A 16,501-nucleotide genomic window follows, 5' to 3' on the forward strand; every position below is an offset into this window, starting at 1 on the left:
CCAAAGGAACCTACTGAGACCAAAAGCCGCTTTACCGTGAGGAGACATCTGTGAAATGTCTTTGATTTAACCACTTTGGCTGTTGTGTTATTAGTGTAACGGGGTAGTAGCGCTCAGAGTGGCTGATTTGCTTTCACAGCACGAAAATATTGTGGGTGTAATGAGGCTTTACGAAGATTGTAAAAGCCTCTTACTGTCACATCAGTGCAGATTCTCTCTGAGGAGAAACTTCCCGCAACTGTGCAGGAGGTAACAGACATTCTGTTAATTGTTTTTAGGTCTGTAATGAAGTGTTAGCATGTTATATCAACCAATGTGTTAATAAAACCATGTCTGAGGCTTTTGCATTGGATTGGGAAGTATCTTGTCAGAAGAAATGAGAATGCTTAGTCAATGAAGATAGCTTCAAACGTCCTCAGAGATCATCCGAAATCCACCCTTATGTGGGCTAGCGAGATGTAAGTGAACTTTATTTCAATTTTAGCCACTATCTAAGGATCCCCTTTTGGCCACTTCTAAATTATTTTTAAATAATTGAATAAAAAATAGACAAAACTAATGAGGTTTTTGGTGCTCTGAGGTTAAGTGCTAAAGTGCATCCCAACCAGAACTGAACAATGTCTATTGGTAAGGTTTATCAACATTATTTTTGAAGGTGTATGATGTCAATCAAAACTATTGTAACGATGACTATGAAGTGTTAACAAGTTGTAGACCTTGACAAGAGGTGTATCTATCTTTGAATACATGAAACGCTTGGATCTGGTACACCTGAAAACCACCTTAATCTGATTTTGTGCTTCCTGTTTCATCTGAAAGTCTGTTTTTGTACCTTTACAACTTTCGGGATTCTTACCATATCTGCATTATCCAATCAATATACTGATCCTAATGAGGGGAAGTATCTTGGGCTCTACAAGCAGTTTGAACTCAAGGTTCCTGGGCAACTCCCAATCAACAACCGCTAAGCACAAAACAAAAAGTCTCACAAGCATGTAGAAGCTCAGCAACATATCAAGCACTTCTTGAAAGGTTTCAAAGACCTACACTGGATACATGAGATGTAGAGTAGAGGTTCAAACCCAGTCATTTCATGGAACTTTCCCAAAACCCAACCACCTATCACACCAAAGCCAACAGTCCAAGCTGAACCTTGTTCTTCATCTATTCTTCACTGATGCTGTGTTCCCAGGCCACCTTGGCCTGCTCCTCCTTGTTTGTTAGCAGAGGCTGGGAGATCTTGCGGGGCATTGGCCTTGGAACCGGCCTCAGGTCCTCTTCAGGGATACACCCTTCCCTCAGGTAAGGTTTGGGAGGCAGAGCAGGTGCAGGCTCATGGTGGTGGTAGTGTGGGTGGGTGATGTGTATTGCATGTGGGTGGTGATGGTGGAGATGGAGGTGATGATGGTGTCCGTCAGTGGGCATCCCTGGGGCTACGCCCAGTGGGGCTGAGTGACTACGGCAAGGAGTGGGCTTGAGAGGGTCCAGAACTTCAGGCTCGGAGATGCTGTAGCGTACAGGGAGGTAGGAACTCTCGGCTTCCTCCGTGTCCGTGGTCCAGGCCTGGCTGCTCGGCATCGAGTCCAATGTGTCAGCTCGAGCTGGAGGCTCAGAGGAGGACTGAGCGAAGTTGCTCTCGCTCAAGGAGGAGACGCCACTGCTGGCGCTGCCAGACAAGGTGGAGTTACTGCCATCCAGGCCCGATTGTGGACTGGTGGGTGAGGCAGGTATAGGGTGCAGGGGTGACTGGTGAGGAAAGGTAAACAAGGTGTTTATATACAATATGTTGCATGAAGACCTTATATGTTGCAGTGTTAAAACTAAAGACCAGTAGGATGACATTAGTAAGATCTAAAAGCAAGGGTGCTCAACCTACCTCCTGGAGAACTATCTTTATGCACACTTTAGTTCCACCCATGGTCAATCACACTTGTTTATCTTTCCATGAACTTCCAGGAATAGTTCATAGAACATTTTAAATTCTGTCATCATTCAGTCAACCTTAATATCATGAGGGTGAACTTGTCTACTAACCTGCATTAGAAATGAATAGTTCAGCCATGAATCTCTATTCACATTCTAACTAGCTGTGTGCTATGCATGTCCTCATCTTAGCCCTCCGCCTCCCCAGGACCACCTGCCTAAATCTGCAGCAGGGGGATCTTCCTTTCTCTAGCAGCAAAACCATGTTTTCTTTTAATTTTATGATCCAAGCATTTAGCAGAATCAAGTCTACTTGCTCTGCAGCAGCATAAGAGATCTAGTCCATCAATACCAAACCTATGCACATTCTATTTACATTAATAGTTGTTAATGAGTTGCCATGACTGAAATCTATTCACAAATTCAAAAATGATTTGATACTGTATATTAGAGACTTGTAAACATGTTTGCTCAGAAGTATGGCCTTTCCCAACATCAGCAGTGAACATAGTAAGCAACACAGCCAAATAAACCCAAATACCTTGTTTGGCTCCTTCCGGGAATATTTATCAAATTTGGATTTAAAAGTAGATCTCCAGGAGCAGGATTGAACACCTCTTTCTTAAAGCCACAATCAGAGCTGAAGTGTACCTTCTAACTGTGACTTAATATTTTACAGTACAATAAAACATTTTTTTAAATTCTCAAAACATTTAAATATTTCTCCATTTTAACTTTTTAATTTAGATTCCTTCCCCATCTATGTGTCTAATCAGGCACGGCGCCAGAATTTTTTCTCTACCGGTGCTAAGGGGGGGCTAGACCAATATGTGAGGGTGCTAAGAAAATAAATGATATTGATGACGTCAGTTACTTCATAAAGAAATTGTCGTTTTTTTTTAATAAAAGCAGCTATGGTACACACCATATTCAAAAGAAGTGTAGTTTTAATTTATATTTTGCCAATGAATAGGCAAATTCATCAAAATAGATATAATCTTAATACAAGTGACCATAAGACAATGACAAAAACTTTTACATACAAAGGAAAGACTTCAGAAGTGGACAGCACCCATGCGTTTAGCATTAACAACACAATACATTTGTATGCATAATCAGAACTGTGCATACTTAAAACTTAAATAAAACATTAAAACGAACACCACATCACAACCTTAGTGACTATGTATTGGATTGCATATAGCCTACAGAAGGACGATACGTCTGTTGCCGTGGTTTAGTGCAAATGAGGGCTAAACCGGGGCTATTCAAAATTCTGACAGGGTTATAGCCCCCCCTAGCCCCGGTGTATTGTTTGCTCTTGACAAATTGCTTTTGTTCTTTTTTTTCTAATTCGCTTGGTATAATTTGCTGGATGACTAAACCTTACAAATTTCATTTTTACAAATTTTCATCCTACTGATCTCCAGAGAAAATACAACCCAACAACATACATACACAGACACACAAAAATTGCACTACTGATGCATACATATACAAATGCATATGAAACAATTACAATATGAACCCAAAACACTTTAGCATCTTAGGGACACCAAAAATTCCCAACTCCCAAACACCAAAAAATATCCCAAACCAGACTCAAGTACAGTTCAGCTCAGGGTGTTTTGACTGGGGGACATCTGAGGTCAACAGGACGTAAGACATCTCAGAATGCTAGTGCGGGCATGCATGACGAGGACTAACAGGACACATCTAGGTGGAGGATACCTTTCTTAAAGAGCGCGTGGGGAGAGCTGGAGGGAGTTCGTTGATCTGGTGGTGGAAAGCATCAAAGTGCATCAAGAAGTGTCCTAAAGGGGAGACACAGTTGGACAGAACCAGGGTTGGAAAGAGCACACGCCGGTACACACTTGCGCGCAAACACACGTCGACATGCACATTCACTCAGCAAGCACTAGGAAGGATTCTTTCTGAACTTGGCTGATGTTCAGAGGAGAATAATGGGTGGGAAAGAGTGAATGGGGAGCAATGGATCAGCAAATGATCAAATGTGGGAAAAACTTTTTAAAAGAAAGACAGGATGCCACATGTCCAATGTAGGGTGGGTGAAAGGGAGTATGCTACATTTGCATAGTTGATGTGATGTGTAATATTACTGTAATCAAACAAAATGTCAATAGCAATACCCCCCACCCCCTAGTATTTTTTCTTGTCTTTTTTCCTATAAATTACTGGCATGTGCATTTTAAAATAAAATAAGACAAAATATTTAAATAGTGAACAATGTGTAAAAAACAATGTGTGTGTAAAAAATGTTATTTGTCAATCACCCATTTGCTTCTATAAATGCATTTAAGCTTAGAGATGTGATTCAACTATGTCCCTCAAGATGCAGCAACAGGAGGATATTTAACGAAGCCAAGTCCAATTTAATAAAGATTCCACTACAAAATTTAACAATGTAGCAAATATTTTAATTAGGCACCTTTTCATTTCTTAGATTTCTTAACTCTATTGGCTTCATGTTTTCATAAATTCCTCCAAACAGTCTATGCACACCTTGGCAGATATGCATTCCAAACATTTGTCAAATCAGCTTGTGTAGCTGAACAGACATACAGTGGCACCTCATCATGTGTAGAAGATCCAACATAACTAATGATACAACATAAAAGGAATGGTTTCATGAAATGTCTTTCTCTTCATTGAAACCTTTCCTCAAAGATACCGTTGATTCTTACCGGGAGGGAGGGTGCGGGGGGGAACTGGTGGGGCCATCACACTCCCGACATGAGCAGAGAGGAACGGCAGAGTGTCCCTGGTGCCACTGTCCAAACTCCAGCTGCTGGGAGCTGTCAACACTGCCAGAAAGGACAAAGACCACCATCACTATACATACAGGTTTCATTATTGACCCGCTGGATCCTCATCTGAATGTCAGATACCTCAGGAATTCCTGCTTAAAATGTTGAGGTTTGGATGACTGGTGTTTCCAACCAGCTGCTAAACTAGACTAACAAACAAGACTTCCTTACCAAACATTCACAAAGAACCAGTTATGTTGAGTTGGAGAACCCGCTAAACAAGCACTAACCAGGGGTGTGTTTCCCAAAAGCATTGTTAGCTAACTATGGTGGTTTGTTCCACTGAACTCTATTGGTAACGATGGAAATTGCGACCATAGTTGCTTTTGGTAAACGCACCCCAGACTAGTAATTCACATGGTTATGCTGATAAACCAGTTACATCAGCTCCAAACCAGTCTAGGCCAGCATTGAAACTCACCATTTACATTTGTTGGCTGAAAATGTTATTAAAAGTGAAAAAGTAACTTCCCTTCAAAGACTTTGGCTTGAATTGGTTTGGTTTGCCAACAGCAAAAATTAAGTTTTAAAAATGAAGCGACCATGAATTTTAACAGATTGTGTGCAGTTTCCAAATATTAAGGGAAGCTGTGATGCATACGAATTAGTATTCTGGATTGAATGATCGGATAGCATGCATTCATAGACCCATCCTACATAGAACATACTTTTTACCGGACACAAAGCTAGTTATTCATCAAATGCAGTACCTGCTCAGACAGTATGCAATTTCGGATGCAGTGTGTATTGTGGATTTCTGCCTGATCTGAGGGAAATGTGGGACTGTGAAGGAATAGAGGGGTACAGTTGGTTCAGAGAATCATACACACCCAGTCATACCTTTATCAGCCACAAAGAGATTGGGGTCACTGCAGGGTTTGCAGGGACCAATAACCTGATGGTAAAGAGCCCTCGGATGGTTAGTAGGCTAGTGAAACATTTAAAAGAAAAAAATATGTATTTTAATATTATATTTCTGCCATCATCTCACCAAATTTTCTGGCATAGTCTACTGGATTAAAAAAAATCAAATTAGCTGTGCCTTGAGGTAGACATACCTGTCCGTTCTCGGTCATGTTGGGGTACATGGCACTGCTGGGACGGTCCCTGTGCGGCGGTAGGAGCATTAACATCTCTCGGTTGTGTCTGTATCTGTCAGGTAGTGATGGGGACCCAACTGCAGAGAAAGTAAATAAAACATCTCTACGTTTTAAGTTGAGACTAGAAAAGCCATATTTCACCTGAGCTGTTATTTTGAGTGAAGCTAGAAGCACTAAGATTCCTGACTGTCACCACGGTAAGTTAATGTTCAAACGACAATAGATTAGTTCTCAAACATTGGTTGGGAAACACTCAGGGTTAAACCTGGAGTTATTATGAAAAGTTTATTGGCACTTACCTCTGATGTTGCCATGCCCTGAGTTGATCATCTGAGACGGAGCTGAATGTGTCGAGCTCAAACTGGACGATGATGGACTGGGCTGAAATGTTACATTGGGGGGAAAACAGTACTTTAAAAAATTAGATACAGTGTTCTTGTTGTTGTGCAGATGCTAGGGTGTTCTAAGAGGTTGCAAAGGGTGGACAATTTCAAAATCCTAGAAAGTTTCTAAAGATTCTGGGAAGATTCTGGAAATTTCCTGGAACTTTTCCACTCCTTTGCAGCCCTAGTTGTCAGGGAGTTGTTTGGTGGTGAGTGGTTTCTACAGTGTTGCTAGGCAGTTGATTGGTTGTTGCTAGGATGTTGTAAGGCAGTTGCTAGGTTGTTCTAAATGGTGGCTTCTAGGGTGCTGCTAGGCAGTTGCTCAGGTTCCATTTCTAGGTTGTTATAAGAGGTTGCTAGGTTATTGCAAGGTGATGGGTGGTTGTTGGGTTGCTATGAGTGTGTACTAATTCTATGGCATTGCTAAGATATTATAGGTGGTTACTAGGGTATTGCTAGGTTGGATGATCATGGTGGTTTCTAGGGTGTTGCTAAGCGGTCAATTGCTAGGTGGTGGGGTACTAGAAAATTGCTAGGTGGATGCTAGATTGATGCAGTGTTCTGGGTGATCACTAGGACATTGTTGAGTGGTTGCTAGAGTGTTGTGAGAGGTTGCTAAGATGTTAATAAGTGCTGACAGGATATTGTTAAGCAGTTTATAGGTTCTTAGTTGCCTGGGTATTGATAGACGATGGGTGGTTGTAGATTAATTATGAGTGTTCATTAATGCTGGTGTTGTTAGGATATTATGGCTGGTTGCTAGGTTGGATGATCTTGGTGGCTGCTAGGGTGTTGCTAAGCAATGCTAGAGCACTGTTACCAAGATCTTAGTGTGTTCTAAGGCATTGCTACAGCATTGCTAAGTTGTAAGTGGTTGACACTAATATGTGGATGCAAGGTTGATAGGGTGTTTTGGGTGGTTGCTAGGCAGTGGCTTGGTTGTTACTAAGTAGTGCTAGGATGTTGTTAGGCAATTGCTAGTTTGTTCTGAGGGGTTGATAGAGTATTGCTAGGTGATGGGTGGTTGCTGCGGTGCTGAGGGGTTGCTAGAGTATTGCTAGGTGATGGGTGGTTGCTGCGGTACTAATGCCAACACTGCGTCTACACTGGATGTGACCGTTGTTGCTTGCATCGCATCATGCCACAAAAGCTAGAGGCTGTCTATACTGGACGTGACAAACTGACCGTTGCAAATCATTTGTACTTTGTTTCAGCATGTCATAAATAAAACGAGACATCAGTTTACTGTCGGGGGTTTGTCGTGTCGCACCGCATTCAATGTAGACAGCATCACTGATAATAATGGGTTTAATAATGGGTTCTATTATCTTTTGTCATGTCGTGCCAATTGAATCTGGATTAAAGGTGGTTGCTAGGGTATTGCTAAGCGGTAGTTAGGTTGAAAGTTATTGGTGGTTGCTAGGATGTTGTTAAGCGGTGCTAGGGTATTGTTATGGAGATGTTAGGGTGTTCTGAGAGGTCAACAGGTAATTAATAGTTGCTGCATGGTTTCTAGGGTGTTGCTAGGCAGTTGCTTGGGTCTTGCTTTGCAGACGTTAGGTAAAGCAATGTTAGTAGTTAGGATGTAGTTAGGCAGTTGCTTGATTGTTTCTGAAGGGTTTGCTGGGGTATTGCTAGGTAATGGGTGGTTGTGTGTTAGCTTACATGCGACATTAAGACATTGCTAGGATAGTGTAGGTGCTTGTTAGAGTGTTAGCAGTGCTAGGGCATTGTTATGCAAATGCTAAGGTGTTCTGTTTTGTTGTTAGGCTAGGTGGTGGCTGGTTGCTGAGATGTTGCTAGGTGGATGCTAGATTTCTATGGTGTTCTGGGTGATAACTAAGGCATTGCTAACTAAGGCATTGCAGGTAGTTGTTAGGCTGTCCTAAGCGGTTACTATGGTGTTGCTAGAGTTTTCTAAGAGGTTGCTAGGGCTAGGTTGCTATGCAGGTAAACCTCACTTCCCTGGCCTGAATAGGTGCACTAACGACTGACGCTAGAGGTTGCAGTCTTTAGCATCCTTGTTAGCACACCCACTTCCCATGCCAGAAAGGGTGGTTTGAATCCCACTCGGAGCGGGTTGAGTAGAACCGGAGAGCTTACACTAGGACAATGTTTCTCAATTCCAGTCCTCGTGTACAACCACTCTGCATATTTTTCTCTTAACACACCTGATTCAGATAACCACACTGTAACCTAACACAGTGTTCTTTGCTCCCTATTCCCAGAGCACGAGAAATCCAGTGAAGTGACTTAATATGTAAATAAATACAATTAAATTCACGTCTTGCACACTCTAATGCCCTTGGAATGGAACATATATGCTCCCTTCGAACTGGAATCATAGCAGAATATCCTGTGATGTCCACTTCGCAGGGCACTTACGGTTGAATAGAAAAAACATCTGAAGTGATAAGAGAAACATACAAAATGTGCAGAGCGGTGATATGCGAGGACAGGAATTGAGAACCACTGCACTAGGATATTGCTAGATGTATACTTGAGTGCTAAAGTGGATGCTAGGGTGTTTTGTCTGGTCACTAAGGTGAACTTGCACACTATATGTATGTATTAAGAGCGCATGTAGCTCACCTGCATGCGGTAGAGGTCCTCTGGGTGCTCCATCATACTGTCCGTCAGGATGAGCAGGTTTCCCGTCTCACTGGAGGTGTGAGAGGAGAGAGAAGAGGAGGAGTGGCGGACAGAGCCCAACACATTCAGAGGGCTAGAGATAGACAGAGAGAGAGAGAGAGAGAGAGAGGGGAGGAGAGAGATAGGGAATATAGGGGTAGAAAAGAAAAGCAGGAGAAGTGTAGAACGGGGAACACATGCATGGATGAGGAAAATCAATCAAGATGAAGAAAAGAGAGATTGTAGGGTGGTAGAACACAGGCAGCCATGCAAGTATGAACGAAAAAAGGAAGAAAAAGACAAAATAAATAAGAAAGAAAGAGGAGAGTAAAGCATGTACACAGAAGGATGTTAAACATACGTGAGGAAAGTGACAGAAGAGAAAGAAGGAGAGAGAGGAACAAACAGAGAGAGACATGAGAGAGACGTGGCGGAGCTGAAGCTAGTGTGCTCAGAGTGGGCAGCATGAGCGCGTACGTGTGTTTATGAGGAATACACGGTCAAGGAGTGTTTGTGAAGAGAGAGGAAGGGCTGTGTCTACAGAGAACAGGAATATCTCTCTATAACCCACATATATGTGTGTAGAACACATAGACTACACAAATTCATTACAATGTGATATATGCAGTACAAGGCGCCACACAGGAAACAAGTATTATATGGAATAAAAATATATGGAATAAAATCCTGAATATACATACACAATTTGGACCAAGGTTGTTATTGTTATTAAAAATAGTTTTCGGTATTAGATGAAAAAAAATCTATTTCATACCATAAACATAAATAAACAAACTACCAAAAATGACAAAACAACATAAAATTACTAAAACTGAAATTAAAACTAAAATATAAAAATATAATAAAAGCTAATTCCAGAAAAGTTGGGAAGTTTTGTAAAATGCAATAAAATCAAGAATCTGTGGTTTGTTAACTGCCTTCAACCTTCATTTAATTCACAAAGGTACAATTATGTTTTCACTGACCAACTTAAATGTATTTTGTAAATATAAACAAAATTTTCTTTTTTTTTTGACGGCTGCAACACACAAGTTGGAACAGACCACAGTCCACAATAAGCTGGTGAATTGGTAATAGGTCAGGTGTGTTAAATATAGCCACATGGGCTCGGGAGTACTATGGAAAAATGTTGTCACTCTGCCGCTGCATCAAGAAATGCAACTTGCATCAAGACCCCAGCGAGTTCTCTGGGCCCAAGCTCATTTTAGATTGTCCAAAAGACTGAAAATGTGTGCTGTGGTCAGATGAGTCCACATTTCAGCTTGTTTTTTGGGAAACGGCCATCAAACTGTCAGTCCCAAAGGCGAAAGGGACCATCCAGACTTCATTCAGTACAGGTGCAAAAGCAAATGTTTGTCGTAGTACAGGTGCATCTCAATAAATTAGAATGTCGTGGAAAAGTTAATTTATTTCAGTAATTCAACTCAAATTGTGAAACTCGTGTATTAAATAAATTCAATGCACACAGACTGAAGTAGTTTGAGTCTTTGGTTCAGCAGAGCAAATGGCATGGGTGACTGAAATATGTGCCAAGGTACCATTGACATGGAGGCATATATTGGAATTGTACAGAGACATATACTGCCATCAAGATGACATCTTTCATGTGAAGTCCATGGTTATTAGATCAAGACAATGCCAGGTCTCATTCTGCATGTGCTACAACAGCGTGGTTTCGTAGACACATGTGGATGTGACTGACTGGCCAGCAGATCTGTCTCCTATTGAAAATGTATGGCCCATCATGAAAAGGAGAATCAGACAACGACGATCACGGATTTCTGGGCATCTAAAGTCTTGTATAAAGCAAGACTGGGCAAAAAAGTTTTTTGTTGTTTGCAAGGTTGCAACGTTACTTTGCAATATTTTAAATATTTTTGGGTATTTTGCATGGTCTGTTATTGGAGTAGTGTCACCCGGGTGGGAGTTCTATTCACTGGGAATAAAAAAAATCATTTAGCAGATGCAGAGATATATAGAGCGGGGGAATCCCTCCATCTCCCCACCCTCTGATTATGTATCATAACTACGTGTAAACGTTATTTGCCGGTTTTTACTTGGAAACCAGCTATATTTTTCTTGCATTCGAATAATGGATAAACTTGAAACGATAGAAGAAGGATTGGAGATGAATTTAATTTACAAATAAGGTAGGAAATGTGCATACTTTTAAATCGACAACTGCCACGGTGTTTCTTAGCTATTTGGGATCTGTGATCCCTTTTGAGTGTCCTAAAAGCAATTTAGGGGGGCGGTCTTATCACTCAGCATACCTGGTTAAAAAAAGTCACCGCTCACCACTGATATATATATATACAGTGGGTACGGAAAGTATTCAGACCCCCTTAAATTTTTCACTCTTTGTTATCTTAGATCTCTAAGTTCAGCTCATGAAAAATGGGGGCAAAAACAAAAGTGTTGCGTTTATAATTTTGTTCAGTGTATATATCTCACTTATGTTCAAAATAAAAGAATGTTCAATCTAAGCTACAGCATCTGCATTGTGCTGCCAAATCCCACAGAAAATAATTTAATTGCATTTACAGTTGCATTAAAACTTGAAATATTCCTTTAATCTTTATACAGTCTTGTTCTAATACATTCTCTGGCTTGAATGCATAGTTTATACACATTCTATCTGTGTGCATGCGTAACTGTGTCTGTACCGGTGGACTGACCTGTGCCGGTGCATGAGCTTGATACTTTCAGGACTCATGGGACTGTGGGTGGCGAGGATACCGCGTGGGGTGCTGGACCCTGAGCAGGCCGGACTCAGCTTTTCCAGACCGGGCAGGCCCTGCAGGGCCACATAGAAACACTACTCTGAATATACACACTGTCTGTGCTCATGCCAGCTCATATTTAATATAGTTTACAAAAATACTGAATCTGTGCAAAGAATAAAGTGAGAAAAGTAAAATGTATTTAAAAACCCCATGAAATACCTTCAAAAGTTTTCTTTCCTGTATTTATATTTCCTTTTCAAACAGGAAGTTTGGGTGATTATTCCTAATCTAGAAAGCATTTGATTGGACAAATATTTGGAAACGCCCATGAGTGCATGATGAATCATCAATTTCCTTGAAAAAGGCCCATTTTCCTAAAAAAATGTCAGATTGTAGGTATAAAATAATATATTAATTACCTCAAACTAACAGACTTGGGCTAAAAGCCAAAAATATATATATATATTTTTTATTTTATTTTATAAATATAATAACATATAATACTAAACTAAATAAAAAAGTTTGTCAAGTCAAACCTTGATGCTGGCTTGAGAACCCTGACCACAAAGTTTGAAGTAGTTATACAAGCTTGAAGTCTAAAGACCAGTTTAAAGTTTAAAGCTAGGCAATTGCTAAGAAGTTGCTATGAGTGATTGCTAAAGAGTTGCTATGCAACTGCTAGTATGTTTTATGTTGCTAGCATGTTTAAGCTAGTTGTTAGGAAGTTACTAGGGTGTTCTTGGTCATTGCTTGGGAAGTTGCTAGGGTGCTTTTTGGGGGGGATTGCTGGGCAGCTGCTAGGGTGTTCGTGGTGGTTGTGAGGGTGTTGTTATGAAGTTCCCAGGATGCTGTAGGTGATTGCTAGGGTGTTGTGAATGGTTGATACAGTGTTGCTAGGCAGTTACTAGGGTGTTCTTGGTGGTTGTGAGGGTGTTGCTATGACGATGCTTGGCAGTGGCTAGGGTGTTCTGAGCAGTTGCTATGCAATTGCTAGTATGTTTTATCATGTTGCTAACATGTTTAAGATAGACACATGTTGGTGAGATGTCTTATGCTAGTTGTTATGCGATTCGGGCTTTCTTCGGTGGTCGCTAGGGTGCTGCTCTGCGGTTGCTAGGGTGTTGCAGGTTGACAGATAAGCCAACATAGCTGCAATAAAACTAAAATGCATTTTGATTTATCTGGGTCTGTATCTACATTTTGATTATTGGGGCAGAAAATTAATCAAATTCCTGAGAAGCAGATGTGAGGTCTCACATGACAGAGGCTGCTCCTCATCATCTGGAACTGATCGATCAGCTTCTTGTGCAGTGGACGCATTTCCGGATGCACCAGTTTCTCGTGGACGGCCAGACCCACGCCAAGGACATGAACCTGTGCGGTTTATTCAATAAGAACCATTATCTGATGTTTATAAATCTCTTCTGAGTGGTTAAAATGAAGACGTTCTGGAGGTGCTCACCTGTTCCTGCATCAGATCCTTGAGTTGGGTGATCTTCTCCGTATCCTCCGGGTGACTGCTAATGTACTCTTTATCGAAGAACGCCTGGCATAGAAACACAGTCGACAAACTTATTATGAAACCATACTTTTGGATGAAGACTGAACTGTTGATGTTCACTCATTTGGGCAACAAAAAGCTTGTCAGCTGAACATGAAGAAGCGGCTCTGCTAGTGTGAGCTTTCTAAAGCACAATAAACGTCTCTGCCTAGAGAAACCATGTTCTTTTCAACACTTCTAAATCACATTTGGTCAAGTTTGCACTGACTTCCTGGTATCTAGCGATTCCTCCGTTGACGGCGGCGTCGATCACCCCATTGAGGCACATGCTGAGCAGGTTGATGTTTCCGTGGAGCTGCTTGTGCTGGTACTGACTGATCAGGGTGCGCAGCTCCTGGTTCTTGTTCTCCACCACATATATGGCGTTCTCCAGTGGACTAACTTCAACCTACAGTACAGGACACACACGAGGTAAACACAGGCACTCTGAATGCATGTTACAGTTTCTGTTGAGTAAATCTGTACATATATATTGACATTACTATAAAACTATTATCCAGAGTTTAGTGATTGAGTAGTATTTAAAAGTATATTAAGACGTTTAATATGTAAACTCATGACTTCATGAAAGTAATTTTTAAAGTTAAAACTGTCGGTCTAAATTGAGTTTAGTGTTTGGGTAGTACAAATTTAAATGGAATAGAATAATTATTTATGCAAAATCATATTAAAACATTCTATATGTAAATTCATGGCTCGATGAAAGTTAACTTTTTAATTTTTAATTTAATATGATTTTTAATTTAATCTTTTATTTATTATCTTTTTTAAGTTAAAATTGTAACTTTAAATTGAGTTTAGTGTTTAGGTAGTACAAATTTAGATTTGTAAGTTTTTATTTATTTAATTATTTATGCAAAATCATATTACAAATATTCAACATGTAAATTCATCACTTGATGAAAGTTAACTTTTAAATGTTTTATTTAATATGATTGATTGATTTCATTTTTAAGTTAAAATTGTAACTTTAAATTGAGTTTAGTGTTTGGGTAGTATAAATTTATATAAGAGTTTTTGTTTATTTAATTATATATGAAAAATCATATTAAAACATATTTAATATGTAAATTCATGACTTAATGAAAGCAATTTTAATTAAAAATGTTAACTTTTTTAATTTAAACTGCGCTTGTGTACATTTAAACTAGACATTATTTTACTTAAGCAAAAATCATGTAAATTCATGACTTCATTAAAGTTGCATTTTTAAATTAAAAATTTGAAAGTTACTTTTTAAAATTAAATTTGGTTTAGTGTTTGAGTAATATAAATTTCAATTATTTAATTATTTATGCAAAATCATAAAAAAACAGCTGCCCATGAGGCTATCAGCTCCAAATGATTGACTTTGAGATTTAATAAACAGACTAAAATGGTGGCCTCATTATGTTGATGATACATTCGGCTTTCGTTTGGATGAGTCACCCACCAGCTCACGCTTATCCACCTCAAACCAGCGGGAGATGCCAGGCAGAGGGTGGGTGAGGATGAGTGTTGTCCGCTCGATCCAGAGACTCTGAGAAAACACACACATGATGCAACTTCAGCCTGCGCCTGGTGTTAAACTAATTTATCCACTAGTGTTCCTAGAGAAGAACTTCAAATTCACCTTAAATTCATTGTCCTTGTCTTTCGGGCCCTTGTGGAAGGGCCGGTCGTAACGGAAGCGCCGGACATTATTGACTCTGTAGAAGCTCTTGATGCGGTCTGGCACGCGGTCCATCTGCAGCACATCGCTGTTTTCTGAAACTGGAGTCACAGCGTAGATCTGGAGGTCTATGGAGCTTTACATGAAGGACAAACAGCTACTATATTACAAACAAGTAGTGTAGCGTCTGGACCACCCAAACACACAATATATATTTTGTTAGCTAGATTTAACAAATACTCTGTAACACCCCACGAACAGGCCCCTGGTTTCATGGTTAAAAGAATAGAAAACCCTAAAAAAAAATTTCAACTTAATTAATTTATTTATGTGCAAAGCAAAAAAAAAGATATTTTGCAGAGTGTCCAAACTACTCTTTTACTTACAAGTGGTATAGACTTTTGGACAACAAAAAAGTATTGTACAAATTACAGTTACATTTTTAAATTAGAATTAAAAAAAAAAAAACACACAAAACAAAAAAATGATCTTATTAGAGTGAACGATACTATACACCACTGGTCAAAAGTTTGGGATCAGAACGATTTTTAATGTTTTTTACAGGAGTTTCTTATGCTCATCAAGAATACAGGGGAAAAAATTATATTGTGAAATATACATATACATTAAAATCTAATTTATTTCTGTGATGCAAAGCTGAATTTTCCGCATCATTTCAGAATGATGATCCTTCAGAAATCATTCTAATATGCTGATTTATTATTATTCATTATTATCATTATTTATTCAGCAAGGATGTGTTAAATTGTTAAGAAGTGATAGCAAAGGTTTATATTGTTACAAAAGATTTATATTTTGAATAAATGCTGTTCTTTTAAACTTTTTATTCATCAAAGAATCCTGAAAAAAGTATCGCAGTTTCCATAAAAATATTTGGCAGCACAATTGTTGCCAACATTTATAATTCTAATAATAAATCAGCATTTTAGAATGATTTCTGAAGGATCATGTGACACTTTATACTGGAGTAATGGCTGATGGAAATTCAGCGTTGCACCACAGAAATAAATTATATTTTAAAGGATATTAAAATAGAAACCATTATTTTATATTGTAATAACATTTTGCAAGATTACCGTTTTTTTTCCGTATTTTTGATCAAATAAATGCAGCCTTGATGAGCAGAAGAGACTTCTTTAAAAAACATTACAAGTCTTACTGATTCCAAACTTTTGAAAAGCAGTGTAGATATGTATGCATATATTATTATTGTCAATCGATGTGGCGATTAATTAATCTAATTAATCACATATTAATTGGACATCAAATTTGGTTGAGAAATCACCCACAAAAGATAATGTCAATTCATGACTTCATGAAAGTTTAAATTAGAATTTTTAAAGTGTCTGGGTAGTATACAATTCAACTGAAGAATGTTTGTAATTATTTTATTTATGCAAAATTATATTAAAACATATTTAAAATGTAAATTCATGACTTCATGAAAGTTACATTTTTAAGTTTAAATTTCGTTTAGAGTAGTCTAAATGTAAATTAGAGACCCCAAAACTTTTTTTGGCGAAGGATACACTGGGCATCACCCTGTAAAATCCCCTCATCTGGTTGATTTGGGTGCTGCATGGCGATAGCTTGTGGAAATTCTCCCAGCATTCTTTGCTGAAAGGCTTCGAGTCTCTCGTAGTCATGCCCTCGACA

At 39.2% G+C, this 16,501-nt stretch overlaps 1 protein-coding gene across 1 annotated transcript in view; it reads right to left on the minus strand.

Moving 5' to 3' along the window:
• Nucleotides 1-1,001: 1,001 nt before the first annotated feature.
• LOC107567192 (dedicator of cytokinesis protein 3-like) overlaps nt 1,002-16,501 on the minus strand; it is a 278,352-nt gene continuing 262,852 nt past the window's right edge. Inside the window, exons 42-54 of the mRNA XM_016252833.1 lie at nt 14,786-14,952; nt 14,606-14,692; nt 13,382-13,561; nt 13,075-13,158; nt 12,870-12,986; nt 11,565-11,683; nt 8,827-8,959; nt 6,151-6,232; nt 5,810-5,928; nt 5,592-5,679; nt 4,629-4,748; nt 3,655-3,737; nt 1,002-1,746 (exon numbers count right to left, since the gene is read on the minus strand). Coding sequence (XP_016108319.1) covers nt 1,165-1,746; nt 3,655-3,737; nt 4,629-4,748; nt 5,592-5,679; nt 5,810-5,928; nt 6,151-6,232; nt 8,827-8,959; nt 11,565-11,683; nt 12,870-12,986; nt 13,075-13,158; nt 13,382-13,561; nt 14,606-14,692; nt 14,786-14,952 — 1,961 coding nt within the window. The 3' untranslated portion in view covers nt 1,002-1,164. The remainder of the gene's footprint in view (nt 1,747-3,654; nt 3,738-4,628; nt 4,749-5,591; nt 5,680-5,809; nt 5,929-6,150; nt 6,233-8,826; nt 8,960-11,564; nt 11,684-12,869; nt 12,987-13,074; nt 13,159-13,381; nt 13,562-14,605; nt 14,693-14,785; nt 14,953-16,501) is intronic.

This window comes from Sinocyclocheilus grahami, unplaced genomic scaffold (genome assembly GCF_001515645.1).
Source record: "Sinocyclocheilus grahami isolate Dianchi unplaced genomic scaffold, SAMN03320097.WGS_v1.1 scaffold1132.1, whole genome shotgun sequence".
Taxonomy (NCBI): Eukaryota; Metazoa; Chordata; class Actinopteri; order Cypriniformes; family Cyprinidae; genus Sinocyclocheilus; species Sinocyclocheilus grahami.